General features: G+C 36.8%; 1 protein-coding gene across 11 annotated transcripts in view; it reads right to left on the reverse strand.

Annotated features, from left to right (window-relative positions):
• Positions 1–12,301, reverse strand: part of LOC120525680 (pumilio homolog 2-like) — a 255,653-nt gene that overhangs the window by 163,804 nt on the left and 79,548 nt on the right. For 10 of the 11 annotated variants that reach the window (XM_039748192.1, XM_039748189.1, XM_039748185.1 and 7 more), the window contains 2 exons: positions 9,614–9,786; positions 3,215–3,485 (listed from right to left, as the gene is read on the reverse strand). In XM_039748192.1, the coding sequence (XP_039604126.1) occupies positions 3,215–3,485; positions 9,614–9,786 (444 nt within the window). The remainder of the gene's footprint in view (positions 1–3,214; positions 3,486–9,613; positions 9,787–12,301) is intronic. The other variant, XM_039748184.1, reaches the window with a different exon arrangement.

The raw sequence follows: 12,301 nt of genomic DNA on the forward strand, positions 1-12,301 counted from the left end.
GAAAAGGATTTCTTACTTCAGAAAAGAAGTAGAAGGCAGTCACACACAGAATTTACTCTAGCTCCATATGCACAATCCATATAATTATTCAACTTAAAATCTTTAAACAAGCACATCTATCTCATTTACAATTGTCCAAAATGTTTTCAGGGCAAAATCCAACCTGTGAACGTTGCAATTGATCGCCAGCCTCACAGGGCCACATGTTTTAGGTGTGTACCAAATTAACATCATTCTGAACCAAAATCAGAGAGCCTTGGTGTCACAATCGCTCCTAATCCATTAACAGAGGTGTTTGGTGTACTCCCAGATGGGTTTAAAGTGGAGAAGGACAAGCAAACTTTAATTGCCTTTATTTCACTACTAGCACACAGACTTATCTTGCACAACTGGAAAAATCCTAGCCCACCTCTTTTAAGTTAGTGGGTAACTGATGTTATATACTAATTGAAATTGGGGGGAAAAAATCAAAATCTCCCTTTGAGGATCTGTTCAAAACTTTAAAATCTGGCAGGGCCTAATCAATAACATTTTAGAATAAGCTTTTATATTGGGGAAAAGGATTCTCTTCCCTCTTTTCTACTCTTCAATTTTTACTCTGGCCGTTTGCCTTCCTCTCTTTCTCTTGGGTGGGGGATGAAGTGAAATTAGTCTTGTTAAGATTGACTTGATTGTATGTAGTGTTGCTTGTTTTTAATAAAATCAACAAAAAAAAAAACTTGAATTAAACACAAAGTGAGAGGTATTCTGTCACTTGAAGTGGCTACGGCTATGAAGGACAAAGAATTGTGGGAAGTCAAGGTGCAAAACCCAGCTCACTGACCCATGCTATTTACAAGTTGCGAACTTAATATGAAAATTCAATGAGTCGGAAGTGGCGCCAGTGCTTATTTGCATTTTACTGATGCTCAGAAAATGAGGTTGCAGATGGTGTCAATTCATTTTATTTTTAATTTATGCAGCATTCATGTGCATAGACGTTGAAAACCAAACTGCAAAAGACAGATTGCATTTTCTTATGAAAACCAAACTGCAAAAGACAGATTGCATTTTCATGTCATAATTTTTCATTTTCATTAAATTTTTTGCAGAGATTACCTCCCACATAAAAAGACAAAAGCTAAAAAAAATTGTTTCTGTGATTGCCGATCGAGTCTTTTGTAGTGGAAATAGGCAAATTTACGTCAGCAGCTGATCAATCAGAGCATCACTAGATGGCCTCTTGCTACAAACTATGAGACTTGCGATGCGTGTATATATAATCTAAATATAAATGAAAAAGCACACGGTTACATTTGGAAATATGTGCAAGCAGGTATGTTAAAACAAACTGCACATTAAGAGTAAAAATTCTTTATTTTTCCAGCAAAGTGGAAATAGTTATCTACTTATACAAGTTTCTGAACTCTTGAAAACTGATTCACACTGAATTAAGAGTTTAAACACTGATGTAATCAAGGAGAAATGAAGACACAAGATACCCCCCGTATCAAAACACATGATTTATTGGGCTGCATTGTTTACTGTACAAGGCCCTGAGAAAATTTTGTTTACTTTGTTTCTGATTGGCCAAAACATATTTTGGGATGAACTGCAATGAAACTCAGCAAGCAAAAGAAAAGGAAGCTAATATCCTTTTTTTTAAATTCAGGGTATTTTAAGAATCAGAAGGTGCTGTCTCCCCCACCATAAGAATCTAATTAACACGGAACATTTATTAGTAGTTGAGAAGTGAACAGTATTCATGCATACAATCCCAAGAATTTTAAACAAGCATTTTCATCAGAAAAAAAAAAATCTTAAATATGGCAGAGTCTAATCTTGGAATATGGTTGATAACCTTACACTAAACATAATGGCTTATCTCATAAGGACTCACCCACAGCTAAATTTAGATCATGGAAAAATGCAGTATGTATACTACCACGTATTTACTCCCAGTCATACTATCGAGGCAGCTGAATTCATTCAAATCTATTTTGACAATATATTAAAAAAGATTTGCGCATAATTATGTCTAGAGTTTTTGTTATTACGTGTAATATACTTAGACATTTTTATTATAGCAGCTATGAGATTTCAAAGTTATCTTTAAACGTTAATGAGAAAATGATTTGTAAATTAATTACAATATGGATGATTTCAAGGAATTACTACACAAGTATTCATGACAATACTTTTAGAAAGATACAGAAAAACTGAAATGATCACCATTTAAACCAACTAAATATTCAGAATTGAAAAAGCATAAAAATTCTAGACAATTTATTTTCACACACTGAATTACCCTTAATTAAAAGGGCTTGTGCACCCAGTCAGTTGAGATTATTGCATTCTCTTTTAGCTCAAACTGACTAAAATTATCACATGAAATAGCAGTGTACCTAGTTTCCAGCTGCATGAGTGTTGTGCCTAATCCGAGTGTTCTACCACTCAATATTTATTACCTGAGCCTTGTACACCAGCTGATTTTCAAGTTCAGTCCTGGAGGCCAATTCTGGCTGCAAGTTTCTATTCCAAACAATTCTGCCTTTACATAAGGAAGCAAGCTGTTACTTCCCAATTTTTATGTTTTAGTGTTGAACCAAAAATTGTAAAACTTTGTGTGCTAAATTTTAATTAGTATTTAGCAAGCAAGAATATATGTGAAATTGGATAATTTAGCATTTTTATCTTGGATTTTAAGTTTTCCATCATTATGATTTCATTTCTGGTGTTACGGTTATGTAGGTTATTAAAATTAATGACCTTGTTAGTGGATCTGACATCTGCAATTTTTCAGCATTGAGTATTGCTTGCCTGTTTCTACTTCACCCCCTGTTAACTGACATTATATTAGGATACAATTAAATGAACAAAATCTACAACAAAAAGGGAATAACAATAGTATTAAAGGGATGATAAAAATACAAAGCAATTCTGTCATCAATGCAATTTTCTGAAAGTAAAATAGGAGAAGAGGAAGAAAAAAGAGGTATAATATGAGGCAGAATAAGACAATGACCAACTGATTGTGAAACTGATTGGAACAATAACCTGCAGTCACAAGGAGAGCCTAGGACTGAACTTGACAAGCACTGATGAAAGCCATGCAGAGAGTTCAGTTGGCCAGTTCAGCCAAAGGAAAAATCCCTTAGCTAAAATGACCGATAAGAAGGTACCTTTTTTTGGAGTTTGTTCACTGAGTTCTACAACACTAGCAGAGACCACAAACCTGTTGCTGGGAGTTGTAGTCGAAGAGTCCCATGGCTGCCCCTGATGAATCCATTTGCATTTGGTTTCCTGGATAATCAAACTGTAAAGACTCAATGCCAGCTTGTTCAATGGTGTCCACATTTTGTGCTTCGGTGTTCTGAAACTCATCAGCACTTTGCTTGTTGCCAGAAGAATTTGTATGTGAAGTCATTATGTCAGAATGTATCTGACCCGGACCCAAGCATTCTGTTCCTTCTGTTGGAGAACCCTGTCGACTTCCAGGTAACCTGCTGGAGAGAGAAAAAAAAAGAATAAATTCTGCCTTAAAAAATCCCAATATACCCAATGAAGACTGGAGAAAAAAAGCGCATTTTTAAATTGGCTCTGGTAGCTCTAGCAACATCTTTTGTACATTTTTACAAGACTTAGAGTCACTGAGCATTTACTGTTTACATACACACTTCTGCCAACCCATTACCAAGCACAGTTAATCCAACTCTGGATTGCAGGGCCCTGAGCCCATTAATATTTTTTAGTTTCCTGATGCTAACATATAGAACTTTCTTCAGAGCATTACAAAATTCAACTTAACATTCGTAAAAGTGAGGGGAAGAATGCCCGAAACATATCCTGTATCTTAATTTATCTGGATGTAACTGCAAAAAGTATAAAGAGCTATGTTAAGAGAACAAAGGGGAGAGAAAGACCTTAAAGAAAGAGAAAAGACCCTGAAAGAGTTGCTGATGTATAGATTAACGTCAATGTTGTGGTATGGCCTGTCACAGCTTGACAACAAAAAGACGGACGCAGGGCATGACCAGTTGAGATTGCTTGATGGAGCACATAACCCAGCCCTAAGTAAATATGCAAGTGAAAGTGGGAGGTGAAAGCTCCTCACAAATAACTGCCAATGTAAACCAAGAGGGTCCATTGTCATTTCCATCAACACCATGTGCCATTCCAGTGCTTAACAATGACAAGGAATGCCATCAAAGCTACCAGAGGACATCATGGAAGATGGCATGGATGAGGTTTCCAAGTTGAAGATACTGATTAAAAAAAAGCTGGATAGATATAAACAAAATAAACGGTAAAATAACTGAGCCAGGATATGAAAGATCAGGAGACATATTAATTAATAAATTCAATGTGAATCTCAACATTAAATTTAGGAAAAATGGACAACAGTAGAGAGACAAAAAAATTGGAAATTTGAAGAAAAAAAAAAAAAAAAACATATCTATACCAATAAAAGGCAAAGCCCTCACTCACTGACTGACTGACTGACTGACTCACTCACTCACTCACTCACTAATTCGCCAACTTCCCGTGTAGGTAGAAGGCTGAAATTTGGCAGGCTTATTCTGTTCAGCTTACTTACAAAAGTTAAGCAGATTTCATTTTGAAATTCTACACGTAACGGTCAATAACTGTCGACAACGTCCGCCATGTTGAATTCCTTATTTATGGCCCCATCTTCACAAAATTTGGTAGGCGGCTTCCCTGCGCTAACCAAAACCGATGTACGTACCATTTTCGGTGGTATGACGCCACTGTCGGCCGCCATATTGAACTTTCCAACGTCACTAATTCTCCAACTTCCCATGTAGGTAGAAGGCTGAAATTTTTCAGGCTCATTCCTGCTTACTTACAAAAGTTAAGCAGGTTTCATTTCGAAATTCTACGCATAACGGTCAACAACGTCCGCCATGTTGAACTTTCTTATTTATGGCCCCATCTTCATGAAATTTGGTAGGCGGCTTCCCTGCGCTAACCGAAACCAATGTACATACTTATTTCGGTGGTAAGATGCCACTTTCAACCACCATATTGAACTTTCCAACATCACTAATTCTCCAACTTCCCGTGTAGGTAGAAGGCTGAAATTTTTCAGTTTCATTCCTTACAGCTTACTTACAAAAGTTAAGCAGGTTTCATTTCGAAATTCTACGTATAACGGTCAACAACGTCCGCCATGTTGAACTTTCTTATTTATGGCCTCATCTTCTTGAAATTTGGTAGATGGCTTCCCTGCGCTAACCAAAACTGATGTACGTACTTATTTCAGGGGTATGATGCCACTGTCGGCCGCCATATTGAACTTTTCAATGGTCTTTGTTACATATGGGTCCATCTTCAAGAAATTTGGTACACGGGTTCCCAACGCTAACTGAATCCTACTTACGTACATATATACGTCCATAGCCTGCAGCTCGGTCACCATGTGAGGCGGCGTTGGTCCCCATCCCAACGCCTCCCACGTTGTTGGCTGCCTGCCTATATAAGGCCGTCCGTCACTCCGGTCTTTACAGTCCCTTCCTTGCTTTGCCACGGGATTCACATCCCCCTGCTGATAACTACAGCTTTTTTATTTAATCCACGGCTTCTCTACTGTTTTATTGTTTGTTTATTACGATTATAGTTATTGTGTAGGTATTTTACACTTACTTTACATTGTTCAGGTACCCGTTTCCTTTATCATTCCAACCGTACCCCCATTAACATGTCTATCGAGGTGATCACCATCAATCAAAGAACTGTCACTTACCGAGTGGTTTCCATGCCCAGAGATAGCACTTACCTTTTCCATTCTCTTTGTTGCATATTGCACGGCCATATCAGGCTCACTCTTGATATCCGGAGGAACATTGTGTCTTATGTATTGAATGACTGGGGCAGGTTCAAGGTGTGGACTGACGATGGTACAGGAGATAATTATATTACACAAGAGCACTATAAGAATGAAATGCTTAAGCCCTTCACCTATGGTTCTGCATGTAAGTTGATGGCTGCCGCTGAACTGTTCGGTTGTCGCTTTCAAGTGTACCGAAATGGGCAAATATTTTACACCTTTCGACAACCACCAGTGCCTCTTAAACATCTTAGATTCACAGGTGACGATTTCAGTAGTGGACACTTTGATGTTTATGAATGTTTAAACTCTCAAAAGAGTTGTGAAGTTATCGATGAAACCGGTTGTATGCTTACAACGCTTGACAGATGCCGGATGTCACTTCAACACAAGTCCTGCAAATACTGTCGTAATTGAAACAAACCATGAAACTCAAACCGATTATGACAGCAGCAATCCAAGCTGTGAGATTTGACACAAGATTATTGTTCACATGGCCAACTGTACGTTGCATGCTCAAGAGTAAGCTCAGCGTACAGCTTGGTCATATTACAACCGGAGGGCCGAACTCACAATGTGGTATACAAAGAGATCCTTAACAAATAATTATTGGTATATTTTCCCTCAGTTTAAAAAGGTTTAATTTTCTTATTAATAAAACTTTTAAGGCAGTACTTCACCGCTGCGAAAATGAACATACTGTATTTGGGAGTTCACCTGGAGAAGTTAAAGCATGCTTACAACCAATATTCAAAAAGTGGAATAAAACGAGATAGCTGCCAATAAAGAATAACTGCTTTAGAAACCAAATACAATACACTACAATACACTGCAATAAATTCATTGAATCTGAAGGCAGATGTAGATGGAAAAACATCCCAAATGTGAGACACCCCGAAACTCTACAAAAGTCCTAATCCAGGGAATATTGTAGAAGAAATTCTCTCTGAAGTTATGGGAGAGGACTTCAAAACAGAAGAGTTTAAAATTTACTGTTTGCTAAGAAAAAAAGTCTTTGATGGATGAATAGACCTACATTAGATAGACAGACAGACCTCTATCATACAGCACTGATGCAAAGCAGATATCAGATACAGCCTTTTGTTCCCAGCTAGACTCAAAAGATAAGGCTGATGATCACTTCTATAATTATACCGTTCCAGAGGAAGCTGTAAAAGGTTTAAAGAAATGAATCCCAAAGTCAAGACTTGACACTTCAACTAGTGGGAATTCAAAGAAGAATGTCATCTATAGTCAAGTTTCCATCCAGTTTTTTGCGACATTTTGTTATCAACAAACAGAATATACGTAAAAAAATGTGCGAAATTTGCTGTCTCCAGCCTGTTTCCATCCAACTGGTTTTTTATCGATAAAATGGTGTGCGTGATGACGTCACTCACCATAAAAATGAACTGTTGCATAAGTTTTATTGTATCGCGAAAAAAAATCTGCCCTTGAGCTGTTTCCATACATAATTTTGTGTATGTCGCAAATTATCTACCTTTTGTTTTCCACGTTACACCCCCTCCACTAAACAAAGAAATGGAGAGATTATTCAGTTTTTTGAAATTTGCCAGCTTACTGTTATTTCAGTTTCACAAATAATTGGAATTGTACATAATATCCGAAGACGACAGCAGAATGAAGCAGTTGCTTGTCTTGATAGCCCTAGAGCTCGAAGAAAGTACCCCAGAGCGACGAAACCCACGGGTAGGGAGAGACGACGGAATAAGACCTTCTGGGAGGAGGTGGTGGAGAGACACTTTACAGAAAATCTCTGGCTGCAACATTTTAGAATGACACGGCCAACGTTTGAGATGTTGTGTGGATTCATCGGTCCTAATGTTGCGGCCATCACAGGTTGCCACCGACCACCGGTTCCAACCCAAAAGTGGATTGCCATCGCCCTTTACAAGCTGGCAACCTGCGCCGAGAATAGAGTAGTTGGAGAAACTTTCGGGGTTAGTAAAACAATTAACAATTAATAACAATTAATAACTAATTAATGTTGTATTAATTAATCAAATAATACATAACTTTATTCCTGTCTCCGTTAGATATTTTTGATTTCTTTTTTGTATGATGTTAGGCTGTTTACTTACTAGTTGTAACTAAAATAAAAATATTCTTGCAATTCTGAATGCATTTCAAACGTGTTGCATTAATTAATTAACTATTAAATATCTCAGAAACTTGGGCCAATCTGGCAAAACCGAAGTCATATTCTTAATTAGCACCATAAACTTAATATAAAACCATTTGGACATCGCTGGCACCAAAATCACTGTATACCAGTTTAAAGATAAGGAGTCAATGAACCTGTTATCATTTGTCCTCATGTATCAGATCAACCTTTTTCATCCTTCTCTAATCTAAGTAGTACAATCCCTGGAAAATTATTTGTATTGCAACATTTAGAGATCTGTCTCTCTTGATAATGAATTTGCTCCTCTGGGGTAATTGCGCTTCAACTTAAACCATAAATCTTGCAAAACCAATGTATTATATTATCTCAAACTGAAAAAAAAATCAAAATCTTTTTAAGAACATCTGTTTAATAACTTTTCTAAATGTAGCAATAACTTGTTAATATCTTCTAAAATAAGCATGCTGGGTATGTGTTTAACATTATATACTGTATGATAAAACAGCAAGTGGAGCAATAAAGTAGTATAATAAAACTTATTATTTCAGACAGGGCTCTCAAATTGCACCCCTTTTTCTTTTTGGGTGGGGGATGAATGCAACACTAAGACTTTAACTTTGGTAGCAGCTTTCAGACCTCCATACTGGTACCAAAACAGTTTTGAAGCAAAAAACAGATAACTCCAAATTCCACCACCCTCCTCCCCATCTTAATCCAGCTTCCCTGGTGCACTGTGCCATCGCGCCTAACCACACACCACTTCCCTCTTGACAACATAAAGTGTGAGGAGTGAGCCGCACTTGAAGCCCAGGTAACATTGGGTAAGGGGAGGGATTGAAAGTATACATGGAGATTCATGAATGATAGTATAGACAAAATAGGATTTATAGGTTTAAGCCATAAGGTACCCAAATTCTGGAATGAGCCTCTTCCACTTCAGCTTTTATATCAAGTCTGAAATCTAACTACTGTAATACCCTCCTGTCAGAGCAGATGTTGAGACTGTTTATACTGGTTTCAATAATTGTGACTGGGCATTATTAATGCTTTTGCATTCACTTTCTCCATTTGTGTTCTCTGTTTGAACATGGTTTTACTGCTAATTTGAGAAGTTACACCTTCTGATACTAAAATAGGACCCTGAAGCGGATGTACTGCAAGATCTCTGTAGAATGCTGGCAAGTACTTGTTACTATGGTGCATTGTACAGTGCCCATATATACAAAACATGCCCAACCCTCACATTACGAATTCATGCATTTAGATGAGGTATGTGTACATATACTGTATTTGTAAGCGCACAATGTGCAAAGATTGTTTTTTGTGCCTCTGTTGTATTTAATTTGTACTATCACTATATTTGTAATACTGCATAAAATTCTGGGTGTAAAAGTGGTCATGTTTTCTAAGTTCCAGGAAACTGTTTAGTTTCTAATATTCAAAAGAGGAATTCACAAAAAAAAACCTAAACATTATCCACTTTTTAAATTTTGCCAATAAAAAGCATGAAATAATAAAAGCTGTGAAATAACACATTTCTAGAAACACTATCATAAAGTGTACCACTACATGGTTCTTTACTAAATATCAAATCAAAAAAAAAAAAATCAAAATAGTGGTAATAATTATGACACACTTACTTAAAATCTTTGCAGTCTGCATCTAGTCCATTTGGGAGCACCATTCCATTTGTTTTTGTCAGGTCATCATTTTCACTTGGTTTTGATTCTCTGCTTTTATCCTCTTCAAATGGAGATACCTTCCCTTTCTGTTCATTTTTCTCAACTCCTTCCGCTTCAGATACTGCAGCACCCTGAACCAAAGCAAAATGAAGAAACAAGGCATTCTCAAATCCTTATTAAATTCAACTTGAAACAAGTACTATTTCAGCAATGTGAAAAGAAAAAAAAATCTGCCACTTCAAAAAAATCACAGAGCATACAAAAAAGTACAGCAACAGACTCTTAGTCGAGATGCAACAGCGGAAGTATTTTCAAGAGCTTGTGTTATTTTGCAAGACAGTTAAGATCTGATGTTGATAACAAAGAGTACATACAATTGCTAACTTATGGCTTAATTTTAGACCAGCCATTTGGTCATATGTAGGTTACAAAGTGTAAAGTTTAGTGCAACTAAGGCTCTCTGGGTTTTGTGTGGGTCACCAATACTATAACTGCTGGTATTGAGTAGCACAAGCCAATCTTAAAGTCTCTGTGTCCACATGCAGGATCCATGTTAGGCAGGACTTCACAAGCACAGGGTCGTGACAAGTCGCCTAAGCCAGAGTTTTTCAACCACTGGGTCATGACCTGGGTTGCTGCCAGTAGGTTGTCATTGTTGGTTTGCGGGTGGGTTGCCTAAGTGATCAGCAATCAGCTGCACGATAAGCTTCCCAATTGCTGAGTGAGCTTGTTTCACATAAGGGGAACCCCAATTGCACTCATTTCACCATGAGGGCAGTTTCAAATAGTTGCATTTGGGCAGTCAACGAATTTTAAAAAGGCAAAACTGTGTCGCAGGACCATAAAGGTTGAGAAACACTTGAGTAAGGAAGACGGTGCAGGCTGAATATGTAAGAGTAAATGCAAATTGTCTCAACTTGATCAGCTTTAAATCAGTGCATGACTGTAAATGGCTTGAGAAATTTACAATAGGGCAACTTTTTAAAATACTAATTATAACAATTCGGTGTTGCCTATAGATAAAGAATTAAAGAGATTTTACCCATGGAAAATTTCTTATAAAACAAATACAATTTGGGCCAGACATCTACACACACACCCCCAAACTCCCTTCATACACTTGAACAGACACACACCTAGACAATCTCATCCAATTATACACTGATTCACATCTTACACTCCACTCCAATTCAGTTCAGACCCACTAAATATATCTTTCTTAGGATAAGTAATCCTCAAGCATGTTTCATGAATTTACTGAAGCGTTATCATTCTAAATGAGTATGTACAATCACTTTATTTTTTTCCTTGAAATTCCACAGCAGTTATAACAACCATACTTACTAATTAGTAAAAGTTGTAACATTCAAAACTTTACATTGAAAGCTAGCTATCAAAATGAACTACCGAACAATAATGACACTACCAAAATGTCTTTAAAAAGCCATCATTCAAACATACTCAGCTAACCTCTCTGATCTGCACTGCTCTGATCTGAAAGTCGGTTCCATTATATATATAAAAAAAATCATATTATGTTATACATATATAATGCAAGGCTGCACTATCTTTGGAAGCACCGCACTTTCAATGAATCTTATCGACTATATTGAGGCTCGACATAAGAAAATGAAAAGCATGCTACAAATCACAGCATGAAAATACACATTTGTTCATTAACTCAACAAGAACAAAACGACAAGTGTTTCCCTCCAAGCTAAACTGAGACTGGATAATCACAACAGAGCTTTCCCTGAGGCAGAGGAATTAACAGAAGCATTCTATTAAAGCTTTTAAGTTATAGTCTTATTTAATCTGTAAAACAGGCACTTTTGTCAGCCAAAGCTACTGTATGTCATGTTGTGGCCAACAATATCCAAAGCTGGATGATGCATAGACAAATACGGAAGAACTATGCTTCTGATGACAAAAAAAATAAGTGTAGCTTCACTTTTGTCAGATTTTTGCTTGCATCACACTATATGGAGGGAATATCAGGTAGATAATAACACTTCCAAATGGGTAATATTTAATACACTTGTCACATTAACAAAATTTTCAAATGTTAAAGATTTCAAAGCTTAATCAGCTATTTCCGCATTTCTGTAAAACAGTCATTATTATGTTGTTTTCAAAGTGATGCCAAGTAAGAGTGACTGGTTAGCCTGTGTAATAATCCAGGATTAACTACAGAGCTGGACTGATCACACCAGCAGTATTTACTCATAACTGGAGGTGACATCCCATTCTCTCTCTTCCCTTTCAAAGTCAATCCTCAACTTTCACTGGGACAATGTTGCTAAATAATGACACGAATGTCAAAGGCATGCATATTAATACATCAAATCTATGAGAAATAGAGTTTTATGAAACAGGCACTTTTCTCAGTTGCAACTGCTGAATGTCATGTTGTGACCAAGAAAATCAAAAGTTGGAAGATGCATTGACAGAATTACAATAACATTTATTTCCATAGCACATTTTTATATAAAGGATGTTGCTCAAAGTGCTTTACAACATGTCAATTAGCTGGTTACACGCAAAGAAAACTAAATTCAATTTAGATAATGATGAATAAAACATATACAAAAGATAATTATATCTTTATGTAAACATGCAGTATTTAAGAGAAACACATTCCTTAAA

This window comes from Polypterus senegalus, chromosome 3, assembly GCF_016835505.1.
Source record: "Polypterus senegalus isolate Bchr_013 chromosome 3, ASM1683550v1, whole genome shotgun sequence".
Classification (NCBI taxonomy): domain Eukaryota; kingdom Metazoa; phylum Chordata; class Cladistia; order Polypteriformes; family Polypteridae; genus Polypterus; species Polypterus senegalus.